General features: G+C 38.9%; 1 protein-coding gene across 1 annotated transcript in view; it reads right to left on the bottom strand.

The window, feature by feature from the left end:
- The window catches only part of LOC105998519 (leucine-rich repeat-containing protein 37B-like), a 42,202-nt gene that overhangs the window by 4,937 nt on the left and 12,654 nt on the right, over nt 1–24,611 (bottom strand). Inside the window, exons 5-13 of the mRNA XM_013033244.1 lie at nt 22,122–22,193; nt 20,687–20,767; nt 14,009–14,080; nt 12,545–12,619; nt 7,339–7,457; nt 3,831–4,108; nt 2,316–3,569; nt 1,462–1,566; nt 1,063–1,065 (exon numbers count right to left, since the gene is read on the bottom strand). Of these exons, the coding sequence (XP_012888698.1) occupies nt 1,063–1,065; nt 1,462–1,566; nt 2,316–3,569; nt 3,831–4,108; nt 7,339–7,457; nt 12,545–12,619; nt 14,009–14,080; nt 20,687–20,767; nt 22,122–22,193 (2,059 nt within the window). The remainder of the gene's footprint in view (nt 1–1,062; nt 1,066–1,461; nt 1,567–2,315; nt 3,570–3,830; nt 4,109–7,338; nt 7,458–12,544; nt 12,620–14,008; nt 14,081–20,686; nt 20,768–22,121; nt 22,194–24,611) is intronic.

Genomic DNA, 24,611 nt, shown 5'->3' with positions numbered 1-24,611 from the left:
AAAAGAAAAGAAAAAAGAAGGGAAGTGGATAAGGGAGAGTGGAGAGTGATTGAGTGAGGTTGATTGAGATAATTCATATACAGGTACAGACATTAATAAACCTCCTCATGAACACTATAAGAAAAGTACTAGGCAACAGTGGCTCAAATCTGTGATCCTAGCTGCTCAGGAGGCTGTGATCTAAGGATCAAGGTTCAAAGCCAACACAAATTCTTAAGACTCATCTCCAATTAACTAGCAAAAAGCATTAAGTGGAGGCATGGCTCTGGCCACTTAAGATGAAAGGGAGCACAAGGCCCTGAGGTTAAGCCCCAGTATAGCACAATAACAGCAACAACAAAAAAGTCACAATAAAGCCCCATTGTAAAAGTAATGTACGCTAATTTTTTTTTAAATCCTAAAAAAAAAATCACTTCTATTTTCTTCTAATACTTTTACAATTTCTTCTTCTTTTTAAACATTTACCAAAATACATTTGCTTAAGGTGAAAAGAATTTTTTGTTACTTGCCCTGACAAAATACTTAGGGAGCTACGTATTACAATCTGTTCATTTCCTATGGATGACTAGAAAGGTGACATTAAACTCAGTGTGCAACTTAACTATACCTCAGTAGTTGAGTTATGCTCAAAATGTTCAAGGATCTGGGGTTAATGTCACATGTGCACCTCACAAAGCCACACAACTTAGGAACACCTGACATATTGATTGCTGATCCCTATTTATTCTTTTTTTTTTCCTGTTTTTGGTTATGGGGTTTGAGCTCAGGGCCTGGTACTGTTCCTGAACTCTTTTACTCAAGGCTAGTAATCTACCATGTTGGTCGCAGTACCACTTCCAGTTTTCTGGTGGTTAAGAGTCTCACAGACTTTCCTGCATGGGCTGGCTATAAACAGCAGTCCTCAGATCTCAACCTCTTGAGTAACTAGGATTACAGGTGTGAGCCACCATTGCCCAGCTCTATTTATTTAAACAAATGTTGGATTGTTTTACTTCTCATAGCAGAAAGGAAATAATTATCAACTGCAGGTAAAAGACTGCTTCCTGTCTTCACAGAGCTTACCATCTGACAAAGCAGAGGAAAACATGGGAGTATAAAGTACAGACACAAGGTTAAACTCTGCCAAGAAATGAAAAGCAGTCCTGGAGTTTGTAGAGATATCAAGGAAGGCCAGGAGTCATAAGCAGAGGCCAGTGATGACTTCTAAGAGGTCTTGTAAAGTGACCCCCATGCCTTGACTCCTAGATACAAAATTAGACTCACTGCTTCCTTTAGGAGTAATCTCACCATATCAGAGAAGTACATTGAGAAATACTGTTCCATAAACAGAAAATTGTCTATACTATCCACAAGTTATCTTCTGAAGAGTGGTAAAATGGCTCTGTTTTTCAAGTTGTGGGTTCTAAATCTATTACAAAGACAGGATACAATCTGGAAATCTGAATGAATTGTGGTCCTTACCTCAATGAGACAGAAAATTACAATCAAGATCATTACTACTACAGTCACAGATATTGCCAAGATGAGTTTGTTGTTATAGCCATATCCCGGAACTTCTTGTACAAGCTTAAAAAAAAAGGATAATTTGTTAAAAACAACAAAAAAAGAGATTGATGAAGATGGGAGGGAAAAACTGGGAGAGTTGGAGCGAAAGGGTGACACAGTCCAAAAAGAAATGTACTCATTACCTGAATTACGTAACTACAACCCCTCTTTATATCACCTTTATAATAATAAAAAAATAAAATTAAAGCAAGCAATATAGGAGAACAGGAAAAGATACAGGGTTGAAGTTGACCTTCCAATTCCTAATTTTGTTTGGGGAACTAAAAGGCTTTCTGAAGTTTTATTAATTACATGATTGTGATATTTAATAAAAGTTGTTCATCAGGAAAAAACAACAGAGATTGTAAGGAAGAAAACTATTCAAAACCCCATTCTTCCACGTAAGTAATTTGCAAATTCTTAAAAGAGCATCTTAATTAGGGAGGGAAAATGGGAGAAAAATGAGGGAGGAGGTAACAATGTTTGACAAGAAATGTACTTATTACTTTACTTATGTAACCGTAACCCCTCTGTACATCACCTTTACAATAAAATAAATTTAATGTGTTACAAGCCTAGTTAATTTGCATTTTCTCTATTATCACTTATATGTGTTTTAGGTCCACTTCACTCTCCATAAAGGAGGAAAGTAGGAAACATTGTTTTGGTCACATGACTTTGAACTTTGCTAGAGCCCCTAGGTTTCCACTTTAAAGATATATCTTTAATGATGGAGAAGTTGGAATCTCTTGTTCTATAGTTGTCCTCACCTGACTTAACTCTTTCTGTTCACCTTGGCCTTCAGTGCTCTCATTGATGTAGTTCTCTGTTTTCCACTGATCTGTATCCCAGTCAGCCTTGGACACCTTGACTTCTTGCTGTTTGCTAAGAAACTTCATCAAGAGGCCGATTCTGGAGATGAGCTTAGAACAGACTTCCTGTACTATGGTTTCAGTACAGTCAAAATGTAAGGTCCGGATAAGATAAGACAGGAGCTTTCTCACATCATTACTGGGAATGAGGGACTTCAACTGCTGGTTTACCTGTAGTTCAAAATGATCAGCATACGATAAGAATGGGGAAGAGGAGTCTGTGGGCTTGACAGGTGAGTCAGTGCCTACACTGGGGTATTCCCATTGTGTCTCACTGATCTTTTTCATAGTTGGCATTACGTTGAACTCAGTCACAGTGGAATCTTCAGTAGCATCCTTTTCCTGAATTTTGTTTTTATGGTGATTTTGTTTTGGTACAGTAGTTTTTCCCACAGGAACACTTTGTTTTAAAGCAGTTGTTGCAGTCTGGTTTCCTACAGAAGTCCTGTCTAGAGATGGATCTAAAAGAGCATAGAATTCTGGGAAAGGGTTCTCTGGAGAATTTAACTCTCTCAAAGATGAAAAGTCCCCTCCTGAAGGGGAATCTATGAGGCTCCTTACTGGAAAAAATGGAGGCCTGTTCCCAAGCATTGGCCTAAAGCGTGAAGTTTTCTTTCTGAACTTTCGGCTCAGTTTGGCCTTGGGTATTTTGTGTGCCACAGGAGAGCCAGTCTTATGAAATTGGTAATTTTTCTGGGAATGGATGATTGGATTAGAAGCCTCCATGCTTTTAACTCTAGAATTTGCTTCTTCTAAAATAAACATGCTATAAGCTAAGTCTTTGTCTTTATTTCTGACCTCATGTAGGGATTTTACAATGGTTGACAAGGAGGCCTTGCTGGCTGAGTCTTGTTTCTGGAAAGAAGAGGCTATTGCCTTATGTTTCTTTATGAAAGAGGGCTGTGTAGGCAAGGCATTTCCCACCAATTTCCTCGGCTCCTGAAACACATGAAGCTGCTCTAGCTCCCTTAGGGGTAGTCTCCTATATCTTTTTTCTGTAGCAATATTCTTCACAAGAGGCCAACCACTCTGTTTCCTTTGTTTGCTCACTTCTTTGAAGTGCCTTTTCTGCATGCTTTTTGGCCCCTTGAGGACTCTGTTGAACCTCTGCAGTCTTTCCTCTGCACTCTCCATCTCTGCCCAGGTGTTTTCCTGTTCATGGACATCCTGCAATTTCTTTTGGACAATTTGGCGCTTAAATTTGGGACCTAAAAGGTTGGACTGCATAACCATAGCCGTTTTTTCTTTATTTTTAACCTCATCAATTTTTTCCTGAATTTCTGCATCTAACAGATTTTCCAGAAAATAAAGCTTCTTCAATTTATTTTTATAAACTGAGTTATTGGGAACAGGTTTAAGAACGGGACTCTTTTTGTTGGGTTTTATGTTATTCTGAGAGCTATCTCCCTGCACATTTGTAAAAAGCAGTTTAATAAATGGTAACAATGTCAATTCTACATCATCTAGATTTCCCTGTGAGAAATACGGCAATATATAGTTGAGTGCACTAATAATATCACTTTCATCATTAAAATCTAACTGCTCGTTCAAGAAGCCTGAGTAGCTAGCATCATTTTTTCCTGAATATTCTCTTTCTGGTTCAATAGTCAGCTCAGTGCTGGTATTCTTCTTCCGGGACTTTAACACCTTCATGAATGCTCCATCTGGGTTTCCTATTGTTGCTTCTTCAACTGTCAGAAAGGAAGAAACTGCTTTGTAAGGGATCATTGGGGAAAGGTATTTTATTTTTAATGCACTGCCACACATACTAATCAAATATATTAGAGGTCAGAGAAGATTTGAATGCCATGTAGTGGGGAGAAAAATAAACCTAAACTTAGGTATATGAAATGGCAGCAACAAAAAAAGAAAATGGGTGTGCCTTGACAAAGTAGTTACCTACTCAGAACATCTGAGTACATAATTTTGTGTGAAATATAGGAACTGTGTTAGAAACAAACATCCCAACTGCCTAGTACTCAAAACAAATACCCATTCCCTGAGTAGCTTCTCTGCAGAAGAGCCATGCCTCTCCACATTCACCTGCCCCATATCCTGTCCTGCCACAGCTGTAGAAGGTGCATAAGATTCTTCTCTCCACCTCTTTTTTTTTTTTTTTTGGGTCCGGTCATGGGGCCTGAACTCTGGGCCTGGGCACTATCCCTCAGCTCTTCAGATCAAGGCTAGTGCTCTACCACTTGAGCCACAGCTCCACTTCTGGCTTTTTTCTTTTTGCTTATGTGGTGCTGAGGAATTGAATCCAGGGCCTCAGGCTTGCAAGGCAAGCGCTCTACCACTGAGCCACCTTCCCAGCCCTTCTCTCCAACCTCTTGAGTGTGCTGTTTTCTTCCTACCATGCTGGAAACCATGACAAAGGATGGTCCTCAGGATAGCAAGGGCAGAGATGCTAACTCAGAGGTCTCTCTCCTTTTGATAAGTCCTCAACTGGACTTGTTTTTAATACACCTACCTTCCCAGTACCTTCACTTGGGCTCTGCTCCCATATATTCTAGCTCTTTTAATAACAGATTCTGCACAGGAGAAAAACAGTATAATATTTTGGTACTTTCCTTCTATTAGAGAAGGGAATAGAATATAGGTTAAGATATTATAAGATTGCCTGATTGTATGCCTATGTTCTTTACATACAATGTCCAACAAATCTATAATTTCTTGAGGTCCTAAAATACAAGAGGGAAAAGCTACATTTTTTGGCATTACTTGGAGTTGAACCTATGGTTTTGCAATGGCTAGGTGGTTTGTCACTTGAACTATCATCCCATCTGTTTTTTAAGTTATTTTTAGTTATTTTTTGGAAGGGTCTCAGTTTTTTGTTTTTGTTTTTTGGCCTGGGCTGGCCATTGTTAGCAGCCTCATACCTACAGATCCCACTTACGTGGCAGTACAAATGTGCACCACCATGCCCATCTTACTAAGATTGGGTCTTGCTAACTTTTGCTTAGGCTTGACTGGAACCACAATCTTTCTACTTCCCACATCCTGTATAGTTGGAATTAAAGGAAGGAGCTACCATACAAGGCTGAAATAGCTACTTTTATCAGATATCTACTCTGCTTTTTCTTTCTTTCTTTCTTTCTTTCTTTTGCCAGTTCTGGGGCTTGAACTTAGGGCCTGGGCACTGTCCCTGAGCGTCTTTTACTCAAGGCTAGCATTCTACCACTTAAGCTACAGTACCACTTTCAGCCTTTTCTGTTTATGTGGTACTGAGAAATAGAACCCACGGCTTCATGCATGCTAGGTAAGCACTCTGCCACTAAGCCACATTCCCAACCCTCTACACTGCTTTAATTGCATTTCAAACTCCCCAGCTTTATTTAGGAATCTCCTTAAGCTTTGAATACAAGAAGGTCTGTGTCTCATGACATGGCTAGGTTTCTTTTCCTAGAGAATTACAACACTTTTGTTCATATTAACGGTCAGGGGAGGAATTAAGGATGGTCAGAATTGAGGAACTTAGATCTGTAGAGAACTCAGTGGAGGAGACAAAACTTGGACATAGCTCTTGACTCTTCTGGTTCTATTTTTTTTCTCAACTGTAAAAAGAGATGCCATTTTTTTTCTCTTTCCACCTCTAGGAGAAGGAAATAAGGTTATTTGATTTAAAAAACAATTTTTAAGAGTAAGTAACACTGTGTTTATGTAACTATTATTTACATTAAGATCACCAATAGAGATCATCATTTAAGCTATCTAGATGTTATTTATTTATGTATTTAAGCTTTCTATATGTTAAGCTATCTAGAGACCCATGAAGTTAGTGTTAATGAACTTAATATACAGAAAAAGCCCTAGTGTCTGGGTACTGGTGGCTCATGCCTATAATCCTAGCTACTCAGGAGGCTGAGATCTGAGAACCACAGTGCAAAGCCAGCCCAAGCAGGAAAGTCTGTGAGACTCTTACCTCCAATAAACCACCAGTAAACCAGAAGTGGCACTGTGGCTCAAGTGGTAAAGAGCTAGCCTTGAGCTGACGATAGCACTGCTGGGTACAGCACAGGGACAGTACCCAGGCCCTGAGTTCAAGCCTCATGACCAGAAAAAAAAAAAAGCCTTAGAGTGATCTGTGTGATCTTAGTGATCACATACCTGAGTGATCTCTGGATAAGAAATCCTGATATCAAAGGCAAGAGTTCAGAATTAGAAAGTCTAGGCATGGAGGAGGCCTTCCATCCATTAGGAAAGCCTGGTAATAAAATTGCTAGGTACAGAATTGGAAACTTAGGCTTTAAATAAAATAGAATCATATATACCCTTTTATAAAAATGCAAAAATAAAACAAAAGCTGTTTACCAAAGCCTTAGAAGTAAGAGAGCACTTGAGATCTACTGCTTATCAAACTAGCTTAGATTCTGCAATGTATCATATGAAGCAAAGTACCAAGCAGAGAACACAGTCCATAGTGTGGCCATTGATGCTCCCTCCCTTCTTGTATTCCCTTCTCTTGGTTCTTGTGCATATGAAGAGTTATTTCATTTTATTGTCCAATAGCAACTAAAAACCTGCCATTCAGCAAGAGAGCAATTCAGAAATTTTGGTAGTTTAACTTTGTATTAGAGAATAAAAATAAGGCAATTGTTATTTTAAAATCATCACTGGTTTTTAAAAAAGCCAGGAACCAGTGGCTCACATCTGTAATCTTAGCCACTCAGGAGGCTGAGATCTAAGGATCACAGCTTGAAGCCAGTCCAGGCAGGGAAGTCCAGAAGACTCTTATTTCCAATTAACCACCAAAAAAGCTGGAAGTAGAGCTATGGCTTAACTAGTAGAGCACCAGCTTTAAGTGAAAATAAATAAATAAATGAATAAGGGACAGTGCCCAGGTGCTGAGTTCAAGCCTTAGTACTGGCATAGAAAGAATTAAAAATAAAAATGGAAAACATTTATCAGACAACAGACTCACGACAATGTGTTGTGTTTGTCACAAATGAATTCTCACAAATCAACTTGATTGTCTTGCAGACAACTTCAATATGATTTTTAAATTGGCAGAGGCAGTTGGCCATATGGCGAGGTAAGATCCTATAAATGGAAACACAGAAAATCAGATTAATGGGAAGGGATTACCAGGGTGAAAAGATAGGCCAAGACTATCATTGCTGTACAGAAAGGAGTTGTTGAGGAACATGGCCTGGGCAACCTTTTTTTTTTTTTTATCAAAGATAAGCCACTGCTCTTGAATATTGAAAATAAAAAAGATGTAAGACAGAGCTATGCAACGGGAGAGGAAACATGGAAAAGTGTATGGTATTCCTCAAGTTAAGGTGATGGGGATTAGAAATGAGTGATATAGACTTGTAGCATAACTCAGAAGCATCTGGTATCAACTCAAAAGTCTCTGGGCTAAGAGTGCATAGGAAGAAGACAGATATCTAGAAAAGTATCAAAGAGCTTCCAATGGCCATAATTCCTCTTTCAACTTATATTGGAGATAATATTAGAAATTACCTAGGCACAAATATTGCATAGTTCAAACCATATTTGTGGTTGGACAACAACAAATCAAAAGGCTAAATCTGGATTATTTGAGCACACACATGAATAAAGGAGACCAAAAGTATAGCTCCATGGTAGAATATTGGCTAGCATGGCTGTGAGGTTTTGCTAACAAACCAATAAAAATTATAATAAAGTATAACATCATGTACAAAAGACTCATGAATTTAATGCAATGCAAGCAAATCAATGTGGTAGGAATGGTAGGATTTAAAAAACTCATTTTTTGACTGCTAAGTAATATTGGATTCAGACAAAGATGATCTATTTTTGATGAGAGTTTGGGTGAGAAGATAGACGTGTCATAACAGGATCTTCACTGATCTCCAATCACTACTTCAAAGAATAGTTATTAATTACCAAACACAAAACAAGCTCAAAGTTCTCTAAGATGTCACCTTAATCGGTGATCAAACAGCATTAAGGACTACTTCATAGTATAGTAGGAATGCTATATCAAATGTTTAACTTGCAGTTACTTATAAGGAAAAGACAAAGCCAGCTTGTGGGACAATTTAAAAGAAAATTGTCTTAAATTTTTTAAAGTACCAATATCATGAACACTGAAAAAAAATAGGGAACTGTTTTAGGATAAAGGAAACTGAGTCATGATATATATCATCTATCTCTGATTTCTTCTTTTGTGGTGATGGAATTTTGTGAAATTTTCTGTCCTGGTTGGCCTGGAACCTCCATCTATCCAATCTCATGAAGTTTAGGAGGACAATCTCTATCTCACTGTACCTAGCTTTGACTTGAGAAGGGCTGCTATATATATGGCCAACTGGCCTCAAACTATGATCATCCTGATCTCAGCATCCTAAATAGGATGGCTACAACCTGACAAAACAAAACATACTTAAAGACTATCATTAGCCTCTGGCTAAGATGGAATGATGGAAACCAATTTAACTAACAATAGTTTCAAGTGATTGGATATCAGACAATCAAGGTAAATCATGACCAAGAAATGGAATGTAAATGAAGAGATTTCTGTGATAGCCTTACCTGGTTACATTTTGGATATAAAATGACCATACAGGATCCTGTGTTAAAGGTCTGGTCCTCAGCTAGTGCTGCTTTTGAGGATTCCTGGGAGTATTAACTTCATTAATGAATCAATCCATTGATGAATTCATAGCTGAACAATTTACAACATAGTCTTATATATGTGGGTGAAATAGGTCACTAGGAACATACCTTTGAAGACTACATCTTGTCCCTGGACCCTTTTTTGCTTCTATATCCTCCTTGGCCACATGCTTCCACCACCATGATGTGCTGCCTTATCACAAGCCCACAGCAATGAAGCCAATGAGTATGGACTGAAATTTCTGAAACTGGGAGCCAAAATGAACCTTTCCTACTTGGTTTTTCTCAGGCATTTGTCACAGGGATGAAAATCTGACTACCATAAGAGTTTTCTGCTCTGGGAGAATTTCCAAGGGTTGGTACAAGGAAGGAAACACAGGCAGAGAATGTGTAACTCCCTCCTTGTGGAAATGGAGCAGACAGTTCAAGTCAAACAAGTTGGCTACCAATCACAGAACAGAGTGCTAGAGGGGAAAGAAGTACACAGAGAAAGAACTCTGGAGCTATGCAGAGGGATGGCTTGAGTATCCAGCACAGTACTGGTGAGTACATGTGTGTGAGGAAAAGAACTAGACTGGGGGGCTGGGAAGGTGGCTTAGTGGTAGAGCGCTTGCCTTACATGCATGAGGCCCTGGGTTCGATTCCTCAGCACCACATAAGCAGAAAAAAAAAGCCAGAAGTGGCGCTGTGGCTCAAGCTAGCCTTGAGCTGAAGAGCTGAGGGACAGCTCTTCTGAGGCCCAGAGTTCAGGCCCACGACTGGACCCCCTCCCCTCCTCGCAAAAAAAAAGAAAAAGAACTAGACTGGGTAATATATAATATGCAGGGAATCACAGAATATGCTACAGAATTAGGATTTTTGCCTGCTCCTGAAAGCCAGACAGAAAAAATATAATGTCTCACAGGGTACTGGGTACTCAGAAAGGTCTTGCCATAATAATTATGAATAATAATCTCTACATTAAAGATTCCTTTGTAATCCTACCTTACAAATCTTAAAAGTTAGATCCAAATTGACTTTAAAAAAGGTTTTGAGAAACATAATCTCACTTGAAATATGCTTACGTATATTTATAGAAACATCAAAAAAGTACAGTACCTCATAAACTAAAATTCACAATGTCTGGAATAAAAAGAAAATGACAAAGCCTACAAAGGAGTAACGAAGTATAACCTATATTAGTTGGAAAAAAAACCCAAAACAACAAAGCAAAACCAACCCAGAATGACACACACATTAAAAAGTTATTATATGTTAATGTCCTGTTCAAAACAAAAAGACTAACAAGGCCACAGAGAATGATTATTGTTTGTCCTACCTAAGAAAAAGGCAGCATTTGGGATGCTGAAGCAGGAAGAGTGCAAGTTTAAAGACAGCCTGGGCTATATAGTGTGTTCCTATCTTCAAACACAAGCAAAAAGAAAAAAGAGAGAGAGAGAGATGCAGGGAGGAGAAGAAATTGGAAGGAAACAAAAACAAAAAGAGGGTAGACCTAGTTCCTTGAGCAAGTGAGAAGGCTGGGGACTTCGACTATCCAGATGAAAACACCTGACTGACCTGGGAGAGATGGACTCAGGTGCTATGTACTATGAGAGGTTGAGGGAGATGAGATTAGAGCAGAAACCAACAGATTTGATAATACGGGGGAGTTAGTCAAGGAGGCAACCTGATAGAAGTGATTAGAGAAGAGTGCAATGAAGTACCTTTTTCCACACAGACATGGCACAATCTGTACTGAAGCACAGTAAGTTCTATATAGTTTGCCATACTGTAGTTGAGGCGGTACAACTTTTATGATAGGGCACTATAGGAATATTTTCTAAACTTACAAAAAATAAAATATACTATATATGAAATTAACTTAAAATGGATCTTAGGCCTAATTGAAAGTATGGAACTTCTGAAAGAAAATATAGGAAAAAATCTGAGTTAAGACAATTAATTTTTTTTTTTTTGCTAGTAGTATGGTTTTGAATTAAGTCCCTTGTGCTTGCTAGGAGGTGCTCATTGAGCCAAGTACCCAACCCACCCTTCTTTTTCTGGTAGGGTCTCATGTTTTGCTTGGGCCCATCCTCTGACAGAGGTCCTTCTTCTTAGGCTTCTCACATAGCTTGGACTAGAGGGTTTCTCTGACTTTTGGCCTAGGTTGGCTCAAGTGCAGTTTTCCTGATCTCTGACTCTGGAATAGTTGAGATTACAGATATGTATAACTATACCCAACAATGGTGCATTTTTAAACTGATTTCTTAGGTAAAACAGACATTAAAAGCACAAAGCATACAAGAGAACTGTGCTAAGTTAAAAGTTTAGAAAAATTTTAAAATCTTAAACTTCTGCTCTTCAAAAGACAAGTCATGGAATGAAAAGGCAAGCCATACACAGAAAAGATCTTTACAAGCACATAAATTGAGAGGAAGAACTTGTATCCAAAGTATATAAAGCACATTTAAAACTTAGTGAGAATTTTTAGTATGGCCCATCTAACTTTTATCTTCTTTTCCTCAGACCATCAGTATTAAATAGATGAAAAAAAAACTTAGAAGACAAATATCTAATCGACATATGAGAACAGATTTGAATATTTGTCCATTGTCACTCAACATTGTCACCTATTAATGAAAAGCAAATGAATACTACAACAAGACTCACTACATAGATACTAGTCAAAAGGCTAAAAAGTTTTAAAAATGGAAGTAGAAATATCGGGGAGATGTGGAGCAATTGCAATCTCATATGTCACCAGTGGACTCCCTATGGCTCTGCCAAGTGACAGAAGCCAAACTCAAATGGCTACACACTCTATGATTTCATGTATAAGATATTCTAGAAAAGGTAGAACTGTAGGAAAAGAAATAGGTTGGGGGGGGCTGGGAAGGTGGCTCAGTGGTAGAGTGCTTGCCTTGCATGTATGAGACCCTGGGTTCGATTCTTCAGCACCACATAAGCAGAAAAAGCCAGAGGTGGAGCTATGGCTCAAGTGGTAGAGCTCTAGCCTTGAGCTGAAGAGCTGAGGGACAGTGTTCAGACTGACCAAAAAGAAAAAGAAATGGGTTTCGGGGTTTCCAGGGGCTGGTGAGGGGAGGAATGTAGTGACTGAGTAGCCTTTTGTGGGTGACAGAGGTGTTCAATATTAGGAACTAGGCAGTGGCTACATGGCTATCTATGCAAACCCACCAAACAGTATACTTAAAAGAGGTGTTTGTTTCTTAAGAAACCTGAAAAAAAAATGAAGTGATAGAAATCTAAAAATATTAACTTACAGCTGGACACTAGTGGCTCACACCTGTAATCTTACCTACACAGGAGACCGAGATCTAAGGATCACAGTTCAAAGCCAGCCTGGGCAGAAAAGTCCCCATGAGACTCATCTCTAATTAACTACTCAAAAACCACAAGTGGAGCTGTGGTTCAAAGTGGTAGAGCACTAGCCTTGAGGAGAAGAGCTCAGGGACGGCGCCTAGGCCTTGGGTTCAAGCCTTACAACTGCCAAAAAATAAAAAGTAAAAAATAAATTAACTTACAGTTTTTCCAACTCAAGGGTCAACATGAGGATGTTCTCAATTGTTGTAAGTTGCACTTGTGTTGTTCCCATATCTCTGAAGGAGAAAAGACAGACATTTATAATGAACCCCAATATTAATATTGTGTTCTTTTTTTTTTTTGGTTTTTTGTGGGGCTTGAACTGAGCTTGGGCGCTGTCCCTGTGCTCTTCAGCTTAAGGTGAGCGCTCTACTACTGCTTGAGCCACAGTGGCACTTCCGGTTTTCTAGTGGTTTATTAGAGATAAGAGTCTCTTGGACTTTCCTGCCCGGGCTGGCTTTTATCTCAGCCTCCTGAGTAGGTAGGATTTATAGGCATGAGCCATCACCGCCCAGCCAAATACTGTATTCTTAAAAAGATAATTAAGGACATGTGATTATTTCACTTTTGACTTCTCTATAAAGCAAGCCATTCTCAAGAATTTGCCATGGAAGTTAATTTTAAAGAGTTGTTACTGAAAAGATTTAGTGTTTGAATCATCAAAGCAATGGCTTGGCCTTCTATAGAACTTGTGTCTTTTTTCTTTCTTTTTTTTTTTTTTTGGTTAGTCAAGGGGCCTGAACTCTGGGCCTGGGCACTGTCCCTCAGCTCTTCAGCTCAAGACGAGTGCTCTACCACTTGAGCCACAGTGCCACTTCTGGCTTTTTCTGCTTATGTGGTGCTGAGGAATTGAACTCAGGGCCTCAGGCATGCAAGGCAAACACTCTATCAATGAGCCACCTTCCCAGGCCTCTTTTTTCTTTAAACCATTATATTGCTTCTCATTTCCTTTCTTTCTTTAGTGCTTTTTTTCTTTCTTTTCTCCTCCTCCTCTTTTCCTCCTCCCTCTTCCTCTCCTTAGTTTTTTTCCTTTGCAAGAATATGTTTTCAATTACCTACTTACTAAAATGATTTTTTTCCTCCTCTTTCTCTTCCTCCTCCTCTTTTTTTTTTTTTTTGCTAGTCCTGGGACTTGAACTCTGGGCCTGTTCAATCTGGGCCTGGGCACTGTCCCTGAGTTTCTTTTGCTCAAGGCAAGAACTCTACCACTTAAGCCACAGTGCCACTTCTGGCTTGAGTAGTTTATTGGAGATGAGAAAGTCTCACATAGTTTCCTGCCTGAGCTGCCTTCAAACCACGATTCTTAGATCTCAGCCTCCTTAGTAGTTAAAATTACAGGCATGAGTCACCGGCACTCAGGTTGTTTGTTCCTTTTAAAATAATGTACCTGATTCTTCTTAGCTTTCTGTAATAAATAATAGTTCTACATGTGTTCTTCCATCTGGCTGTTTTGTGCATTATACATATTTTCTTAGTTCTTTCCTTTGCCAACAATATGTTTTCAATTACCTAGTTACTAAAATTAGGATTTTATCAGATGCAATATAAAATACTTAATCTTTGAGGAAAGTAACAAAAAAGAACAGAAATCATCTCAAAACTTTTAATGTTACTTCAATACTTACAGATATTTTAATGCTGGCAATTTAAAAAGATAGGAATCTTCAACTGCTGTCAGAGGATTACGACTGAGAATTCTGAAAAATGCAGGAATCAAAATTATCAGTATTTTCAATATACCTAAGACTGCATGAAAAGCTCATTTGAGGGTATGAATTAATTTAAAAATCATTTTCTGTCTTTTCTAAGTTATACTTAGAATCCCTAAGTCAGACTTCCTCTGAGAACCATCCAGGTCTGATGAAAATAATGTAGAGAAGCTAGGAGCTAAGAACAGAAAAGGGATAGCAGAGAAAAAAATATGCCCCAAAACTTTCAAGTCAAAAGCTATAGAAGTGATTGCACTGGCAGCGAGCCTTCACTGTATCTTCCAGAAATTTAAAATGATTCACTGTGTCTTTAGAAATTTAAAATAATTCATGGTCGAATTAAGGAGAAAACAGATCCATTTCCTTGGTTTTGAACTAGATAGAGCTGCACTCCCAGCACATATTTCCACTTATACTCTTCAGTCATATCACAGCTTTTATTACCTTACAGACAAACACTGTGCACTTGTCAGCCTCATAGACTTCAACTCCTTGAGTTCAGGGCCCACACTTCTTATTATTTTCATTCCAGTGCTTAGCACAGTGCTTCAAATTCGTAAATATTTAACAAATGTTCATTGTGTAAATATCATTCTGTTTGCATATCAGTAACATGGACTAAGTCCTTCTCTATTATCAGTCTATCTATCCCTGTTTTGAGACAGAGCCTTGCTATCTAGCACCAGCTGACTCTGAACTCCTGAGCTGAAGCATTCCTCCTACCTCAGCTTCTCAAGTAGCTGCGACTGCAGTCATAAATTTGCTTATGACATAACATTTAATCCAAAAGGCTGAAATGAAGAACACCCATAAAATGACATAGATAAGTTTAGCAATGATGTATTTTTGTTTATAACTCCTTTTTTCTTTTCTATGATTTAAAATAATTATTTTAAAGTGAAATTATAAATCTTTTTTTTTTTTGGCTAGTTGATTCGGCAGGTGAGTTGTTACATACTCCTTAGTGAATTCCGACTTCCATGGCCATCGTCCTGCTTGAAATTATAAATCTTTATGCTGATGGACACAAAATGTAATACATAACTAACATTGTAAAGGAAGTTGTGAGGTACATTTGCTCAAGCCTATAATACTGGGGAGGCAGCAATGTGGATTTTGGTTTGAGGCTAGCATAGGCAACAAAGTTCATGAGACTCCATCTCCTCCAATGATTTCTTGGTTTGACGCTTGCCTGTCAGCCTAAACTACAGTGGAAACACATGGCTGAGTTTAGTGGCCCATTCCAATAGGATGAGCAAGCACAAATCTCAAATTTCAGATTCCTCCAGATATAAATCAAGACCACATCTCAAAAGGATTAAGTAGTAAAGCACCTGCCTTGCAAGTGTAAGGCCCTAAGTTCAAACCTAAGTATTGAAAAAAAATAATGATATAAGAGAACAAATTTTTGCACATCATTGATATTAAATTTGTATTAATCTGAAGTTGAGCATTAGCAGTTAAAGGATTCATGGTAACCCCTAAGTCAATCACAAAGAAAATAACTAAATTATATAGTAACAAATAAGGGAATTAAAGTATACTGAAAAATATTTATTTTTTTATTTTTTTGGGTCCGGTCATGGGGCCTGAACTCTGGGCCTGGGCACTGTCCCTCAGCTCTTCAGCTCAAGGCTAGCGCTCTACCACTTGAGCCACAGCTCCACTTCCGGCTTTTTTCTTTTTGCTTATGTGGTACTGAGGAATCGAACCCAGGGCCTCATGCATGCAAGGCAAGCGCTCTACCACTGATCCACCTTCCCAGCCCCCTGAAAAATATTTAATTCAAAAGAATGTAGCAGTGGTAGAAATGAGAAGAGGAAAATATATATATATATATATATATATATATATATATAATAGAGAAAACAAAGCAAAATGGCAAAATAAATGCTACTTCATCACTGATTATGTTAATGGATTCAACTCTCCAATTAAACTTCAGAAAACATTACATTTTTTACTGTACTTAGTGTATGTGCACACATATGTGCATGCGTGCATACGTGTATATGACTGAATCATGCAGGGCTTCATATTTGTTAGGCAAATAGTCTACCACTTGAGATATAACCCAGCCTAAAGTAGTCTTGGAGCTCAAACTCTGGGCTTGGGCACTGTCCCTGAGCTTCTTTTGCTCAAGGCCAGCATTCCACCATTTGAACCACAGGGCCACTTCCAGCTTTTTCTGTTTATGTGCTACTGAGGAATTCAACCCTAGGCTTCATGCAAGCTAGGCAAGTACTCTACCACAAAGCCACATTCCCAGGGAGACTTTTAAAAAAACCTTTAAAAAAAAGCCACATTCTAAGGTATACTTTTAAAAAACTTGATCCTACAATGCTGTCTACAACAAATTCCCTTTTGGCTGGGCATATCTGTTAATCATACCTACTTGAGTGGTTAAGATCTGAGGATTGGGGCTAAAAGCTAGTATGGGCAGGCTTTAACATGTTTGACTCTCATCTACAATTAACCACCAAAAAAGTAGAAATGGAGCTGTGGCTCATATGCTAAGCACTAGCAAGTACTGAGCAAAAGAGTTCAGGGACAATATCGAGGCCCCTACGTTTAAGCCCCAAGACTGGTACAAAATAAAATAAAATAAAAAGAAATGCACTTTTATTCAAAGACACAAATTAGTTGAAAGTAAAATGATGGAAAAAAATATATGATGCAGCCAGGCGCTGGTGGCTCATGCCTGCAATCCTAGCTACTCAGGAGGCTGAGATCTGAGGATAGCGGTTCAAAGCCAGCCCGGGAGGGAAAGTCCATGAGACTCATCTCCAATAAACCACTAGAAAACCAGAAGTGGCGCTGTGGCTCAAGCCGTAGAGCACTCACCTTGAGCTGAAGAGCGCAGGACAGCGCCCAGGCCCAGAGTTCAAGCCCCATGACCAACCAAAAAACAAAAACAAAAAAAAACAAAAAAAATCCCTAAGATATGGACTTAAAAATTGCTATTAAGACAAAGATGGGAATTACATAATGATAAAAGGCTCAATCTGCTGGGTGCTAGTGGCCCATACTTACAATCCTGATTATTCCAGAGGCTAAGATCAGAGGATCAAAGTTTTGAAGCTAGCCAGGACAGACAAATCTGTGACACTTTTGTCTCTAATTAAGCAGCATAAAGTCAGAACTGAGGTATGGTTCAAGTGGTAGAATATTAGCTATGAGAAAAAAAAAATCTGAGTGAGAGGTAGAGGTCCTGTGTTCATGCACATACACATATAAATAAGCTCAATCTATAAAGGAAATAAAACAATTGTGAATATATTTACATCTAAGAACAGTCCTCCTCTGCCAAATATGTGTGTATATGCACATATATATATATATATATATATATATATATATATATGAAAAAAGTGAAGCTGTGTGTATTTGCATATACCTGCAATCCCAGTACTTGGGAGGCTAAAACACAAGGATATGACTTTGAGGACAGGCTAGGCTACATACAGAAATCTTCTCTCAAAACCAAAAATGTTATATATAAAAATGTTAACAAGAATAAAATACTTAGGAGTAAACTGTACTCCTAGATTCCCACTTAAGAACTGAAAACACTTGGAAAAGCAAAGTCAGAGTTCAACAAAATAAATACCAGGAAACAAGTGTTTGAAAGGGGTAGGTGGGATTGAGAAGAGACGGGTAGATGAATGAAGAAGAGAAAGGGACAAATGCAGTCAAGAATTCAACATACACCCTACAAATTTAAGAAAGGGGAGAGAAGGAGTGAGTTGGGAGGGACAGATAAGAATGCTGAAGGGACAACACTGATCAAGACACATTACTTTCATAAACTGCTTTGTTAAATGGCAACTCTTTTGTACAACTACGTAAGGATAATAAAATATAATTGAAAAAAAGAATTGAAAACAAAGCTGGATGCTAGACAGTGCCCAGGATTTGGGTTCAAGTCCCAGGGCTGGCATAAAAACAACAAGAAAAGAATTGAAAACATATTTACACAAAAGCTTGTACATGTGTTATATATTAAACTAATATATTACTAAAATATGAATTATTGTATATTAGAATATATTATATGAATATGTACTGTTCACAACTGAAAACAGTGGGAAATACTCACTGTCCACTAATTAATGTCTGAACTGCTATTTCTTCTCTACAGAATTTAGCATTACAAATAAAGTACTGATACATGTTCCAGGATGGATAAACCTTTGAAAACAACATGCTATGTGAAAGACACAAAATGCTATGTCCAGCAAAATTAATTTATATAACATGTCTATGAAAGCAAATAAGAAGGAACAGAACAGATTCGAAGTTGCCAGGGTTGGGAGAGGAAGAGTCAAGAGACAGAGACAGAGATAGAGACAGAGATGGGGAGTGATGGCTAACTGCTACAATCTTTTTGAAGTGATGAAAATCTTTTGGAATTAGATACTATTGCTGTACAACTTTGTAAATATAGTAAGTAGCACTCATTTCATCTTTCAAATATTGCATATGGATTATACCTTAATTTTTTTGTGCTGGTTCTGGAGCTTGAACTCAGGGTCTGGGCACTCTCCTTGAGCTTTTTTGCTCAAAGCTATCACTCTACCATTTGAACCACAGCTCCACTTCTGAATTTCTGATGATTAATTGGAGATAATAGTCTCACAGGACTTTTCTGCCTAGTTTGACTTTGAACTGTGATCCCCAGACCCCATGCTCCTAAGTAACTAGGATTATAGATGTGAGCCATCAGTACTTGGCTCTTACCCTAATTTTTAAAAAATGTTGTTGTAATACATAGCACTTCAAATGCTATAAATACAGTTGTGTTAGTATATGGAGAAAAGAGGAGCAAAGTTTCAAACTCTTGACAGTTTATAGAGAGCCAATCAGTGATAAGGGTGGGACTAGTTGGGGTGATGGCTTGCTCTTGGCTAGGAAACCCCTCTGTTCTCGTGAATCCTTTCACTATGTTTTAGTACCTTCAATAAGATTAGTTTATGAAGAGGAAGAATGTGAATGTCATATAACTTACTAAGCATTATGCCTCTAAGCCTTCAAATATCACTTTGTGGGACTAATGGAACACTAAAATCTGTTAAGTATTAATGGACAGTACAAGTGGGCTTCTCCACCTCTGCTTGCCACTCATTCCCTTTTCCAAACCATCAAGAATGAATGTAAAACCTGGACAACTTAGCAAAGTTTATTATTTCAACACCTCACTCCTCAACAGCTCACTCATGGCCTCCTTGCCCATCATCTCAGCCTTTCCTCTTTGTCCGCCACCCCCCCCACCACTGCCCAATCTTGGGGGCTTGAACTCAAGGCCTGGGCACTGTCCTTGAGCTTCTTTTGGTCAAGATTAAGATTCTACCACTTGAGCCACAGCACCACAGTTGTGGCTTTTTCTGTTTATGTGGTACTGAGGAATTGAACCCAGGGCTACGTGCATGCTAGGCAATCATTCTACCACTAAGCCACATTCCCAGCCTTCAGCCTTTCCTCTTATGAGGCAGCCTTTCTCCAACTGACACTGGGATTCTAGCATTTGTTCACAAAAAAAGCCAAGTAATTATCAGTGAGTAATATTACAAGGGAACAGAAGCTGCATAGCAAAAGATCTGCATAGCTCCTAACACTTAGGAGACAAGAACCTGCCACAGGAATCTTCACAAATTCCTCACCACTTCTGAGTTTCAACTTTCTCATTGTAAAATGGAGATAACATTATCAACAATGTAATCGTTTGGGGGGAAATGAAAATAATATATTGTATTTGCCATGTGCCAAACACCTTTTTGAAAGAACTTTCAGCATAATACTCCTTGTATAATAAATACTTAATAAATGTAAATATTGAAGAAGTGTTAAAGGAAGAGGAACATTACTAAGCTTCTAAGAGAAGAGAAAATGTTTTCTACATAGGAAGGAAGAATATGATGCAGCCAGGAAAAAAGGTAGAACAGTTGTTTTGAACACTTGTTTGTTTGTTTTTCTGAACTATTGCAATTAAACCACTAACTTGGATCATCCCAAAGGACAGGTCTGAATTATCTTCATCTTTTTCTTTTTTTCAGTACAAAAAAGTTTGAACTTGGGGGTCTTGTCCTTGCTAGGCAGATGATCTACTGCTGGGCTATGCTCCAGCCATTTTTTGACAAAGTTTTTTTTTTTTTTTGCCAGTCCTGGGGCTTGAACCCAGGCCCTGGGCACTGTCCCTGAGCTTCTTTTGCTTAAGGTTAGCACTCTACCACTTGAGCCACAGCACCACTTTCGGCTTTTTCTGTTTATGTGGTACAGAGGACTCAAACTGAGGGTTTCATGCATGCTAGGAAAGCATTCTACCAATAAGCCACATTCCCAGCTCATGAGCTATTTTTTACATAGACTTTAGCTTTCTTCCTAGGCACACTATTCTGGACTATGATCTACCTATTTAGGTTTCCTATCATAATTGGAAAGACAGGAGATTTGTGTCTCATGAACTCTGCCCAGCCTGGTCTGAAATGGTCATCCTTTCCATCTCGGCCTCCTACTCAGCTACGATGACAGAATGAGGTTTGTAACATGTAAGTAAGGTTTTATTTGACATATTTATCTTCTTTCTATTGCACTTACAACTGGTGTAAAAACTGCAATCCATGCCATGTCTGAAATGTTCCAAAGCTCAGTTCTATGAGTAAATTGCAACCAAGGTTTCTAAAAAAAAATAAAAAGACATAAGCCAGAGAAGAATAGAAACATTCTTTTCAGAACAATTGTCATTTCAGTGATTCTAATTTACATATGAATAATCATAACCTAAGTATTTTCTCTGTAGAATAATCTTGCTGTGGAAGGTATCAGATTATGACTTTCATATTTACAAGTGCATTATATTAGATACATAACAGTGCATGCTCAATCATCACTTAATGCCAAATGAACTTTATTTCTCCATAACAGGGTATCCTAATTTCAGTGATATTGACATTTTGGGTTGGACAATCCTTTGTTGAAGAGGTTTGTCCTGATATCTGATATCCGCCACAGTTGCCAACTTCTCTGGGTCCAAAATCACAGACTTGCTCTGGAATGATTTTCTGACTTGTACTGATTAAACCACTCATTTTTGCCAGAGACAAAAAAGATCTGCTCTGTAACTACCTTTTAATTAAATAATGGAGTTTCAAACTTAGGGCCTTGTACTTGCTAGCCAGGTACTCTACTACTTAAGCTACTCTGCCAAGTCCTTTGCATTATTTATGTATTTATTCATTCATTCACTCACTTTTAATGCCAGGCCCTTTCATATTATTTATTTATTCATTCTTTTCTTTTCTTTTTTTGGGGGGGGGTCCAGTTGTGGGGCCTGAACTCTGGGCCTGGGTGCTGTCCCTCAGCTCTTCAGCTCAAGGCTAGCACTCTCTCACTTGAGCCACAGTACCACTTCCGGTTTTTTTCTTTTTGCTTATGTGGTGCTGAGGAATCGAACCCAGGGCCTCATGCATGCAAGGCAAGCACTCTACCACTGAGCCACCTTCCCAGCCCCTCATTCTTTTCTTTTTTATGCCAGTCCTGGGGCTTGAACTCAGGGCCTGGTACTATCCCTGAGTTTTTTTGCTCAAGGCTAGCACTCTACCACTTGAGCCATCCCTCCACTTCCACTTTCTTGTTAGGGCTGGCTTCCAATGGTGATCCTCAGATCCTAGTCTCCCCAGGAGCTAGGATTACAGGTGTGCACCACCAATGCTTGGCTGCAATGGTTATTTTTGCAATAGGGATTCAATCTTTATCTGGGTCAATTGGGACTGTGATCCTCCTATTTGTGTTTCCTTAAATAATGGAATGACAGAAATGGAGGCATTGGTTGAGATGGATTCTCACAAGCCTTTTTAGCACAGGTTTGCCTCCAACCATAATCTCCCATTTCATACAATTTAAGTAGCCCAGATTTATAGGCTTGAGTTACTGTGCCCACCTTAATTTTAGTAAGTTTCTACTAGCAAGCTTTTAATTCTACTTCAAAATGAGTAATAAGATTCTAGATAAGAAAGTCACATGTGCAACTTACAAAAACTTCAGAAATGGTAGTGGTTCAAATGTGCGTCTTTCAATAGACTGTATTTTATTGCATGACAGATCTCTAGGAAATATAAAAGGAAAATGTTACATTGATTCATTATTAGATATATGATTAAAACAAGTAAATAGAAGAATTTTGAATTGATTAAACAGTCTTTTTTTGGGGGGGGGGGTGAAGTCCGGTCATAGGGCCTGAATTCTGGGCCTGGGCGCTGTCCCTCAGCTCTTCAGCTCAAGGCTGGCACTCTACCACTTGAACCACAGCTCCACTTCCGGCTTTTTTCTTTTTGCTTATGTGGTGCTGAGGAATTGAACCCAGAGCCTCATGCATGCAAGGCAAGCACTCTACCACTGAGCCACCTTCCCAGCCCTAAACACATAGTCTTTATCTAAGCTCTGAACCTTTGGAGTTGTATTTCACCTGGGTTTGATTCCTCAGCACCACATAAGCAAAAAGAAAAAAGCTGGAAGTGGTGCTGTGGCTCAAGTGGTAGAGCGCTAGCCTTGAGCTGAAAAGCTGAGGGACAGCGCCCAGGTCCAGAGTTCAGGCCCTACGACCGGACCCCCCCAAAAAATAAATAAAATTAAAAAAAATACAGAATAAAATAATATTCCTTCATACTATTTGAAAGGCATTTACTCCTCTAATATATGACTGAATTAATTTTGAATTATGCTTTCTATATTATTTGGGGTTCATATTAACTTATAATTCCATGAGTGCAATTGCTCCAGTGTACTGTGGTGAAAATGCAAAAATCCCAGAGTAAGATTTTTATTTGAAAGTATCCATTCTTGACTACCACCAATTCTCTTCTTTTCATTGATTCTAGCTGGTCCCTTTTCCTCTGGATGAGTGTAAGTGTCCTGACTAATATCCATCTCTCGTCTTTCTCTTTCTAATCAATTTTGAACAAAGTCACCAGGAGTAGTTATCAAAGATTAGCATCACTTAGGAATAGTTCTTTTGCTTTTTTGGAGACAGGTTCTTGGTTGGCATGTAGTCCAGATTGACTTCAAACAAATTTTTTTTGTGAAAGTCCTGGGGCTTGAACTCTGGGCCTGGTCACTGTCTCTGAGCTCTTTTTGCTCTGCCATTTGAGCTACAGCAAGACTTTCAGATTTTTCTGTGATTAATTGGAGATAAGAATCTCATAGACTTTACTGTCCAGGCTGGCTTCGAACCACAATCCTCAGATCTCTGCCTCCTGAGTAGCTAGAATTAAAGGTATGAGCCAGCAGTACCTGGCAAGCCTTAAATGTTTTATCTTCCTGCTTTAGTCTGCTCAGACTTCCTTGGTCTTATCTACCATGCCCATGCCCATGCCCATGCCCATGCTGCTGCTGCTGCTGCTACGGCTTTCTTCCTCCTCTTCTTCTTCCTCTTCTTCTTATTATCATCATCATTATTATTATCATCATTATTACTATTTTGAGACAGTGCTCCAATATATAGAGCAGCTGGCCTGCAGCTCAAGATCCTTCTGCCGGCTAGACATTAGTAGCACACACACACGCCTGAAATCCTAGTTACTCAGGAAGCTGAGGTCTGAGGACTGGGGTTCAAAGCCAACTTGGGCAGGAAAGGCTGTAAGACTCTTATCTCTACACTAAACTACCAAAACAGCTGCAAGTGGAGCTAAGGTTTAAGTGGTAGAGCATGAGCCTTGACTGAAAGAAGGTAAAGGACAGAGCCTGGGCCCTGAGTTCTCGTCTCAGGACTGGCACACGTACACACAAAGATTCTCTTGCCTCAGCCTACTGAGAGCTGGGCCATATTCAACATAACTAACACACAGGATATCTGGGAAGGTTTAAAGATGCAAATTCTCAATCCTACCTTAGACTTACTGAATCAATAACTGTGGGGGTGGTGTCTAGAACCAACTTCTATCAAGTCCTCCAGGTGTTGCTGCTGCAGACTCAAGTTGTCCTAGAGTATAGTTCTGATCAACAAAGTTCCCCATCTTGGCTCCTTTGCTTTGAGTTCAAAGCCCTAGAAGGTCTGGCTCTAGTCTCCTACTCTCTTTACTCTCTTTTAGATGTTTTGACAGTCCTCAAATATTTTTATGTCTTTTTTTCTCCCATTCTCCTTGCAAGTTAAGCATATTCTCCACAGGTTGCCTATCTGATGATTTCCAGTGTCCCTTTCAAGGTCCTGGGCAAACAGCATCATGCTGGCAACATTTTCCCTGACACAGTTTGACGTATTTTCCTCTGTGCTCTAGAAAAAATTTCTATCTCCTAGCACCCAAATCTACCTTCTGTTTTCAGTTTTTATTAGTTTATATTAGTTACATGAGAGGACTGTTACATTTCCACACATGCTCATACTGTATTCCAATCTCTCTCACTACTCCCTACTCTTCCCCCAACAGATTTCTCTGTTCCTTTTCACAGTTGGCACACTATTCTGACAGCATTCAACTTCCTTCATCCATTACCTTGTGTGTGTGTGTGTGTGTGTGTGTGTGTGTGT

This window comes from Dipodomys ordii, unplaced genomic scaffold (genome assembly GCF_000151885.1).
Source record: "Dipodomys ordii isolate 6190 unplaced genomic scaffold, Dord_2.0 Scaffold165, whole genome shotgun sequence".
NCBI classification, from domain to species: domain Eukaryota; kingdom Metazoa; phylum Chordata; class Mammalia; order Rodentia; family Heteromyidae; genus Dipodomys; species Dipodomys ordii.
Note: the sequence above shows the minus strand (reverse complement) of the source record. Positions and strands in the feature narration are given on the sequence as shown.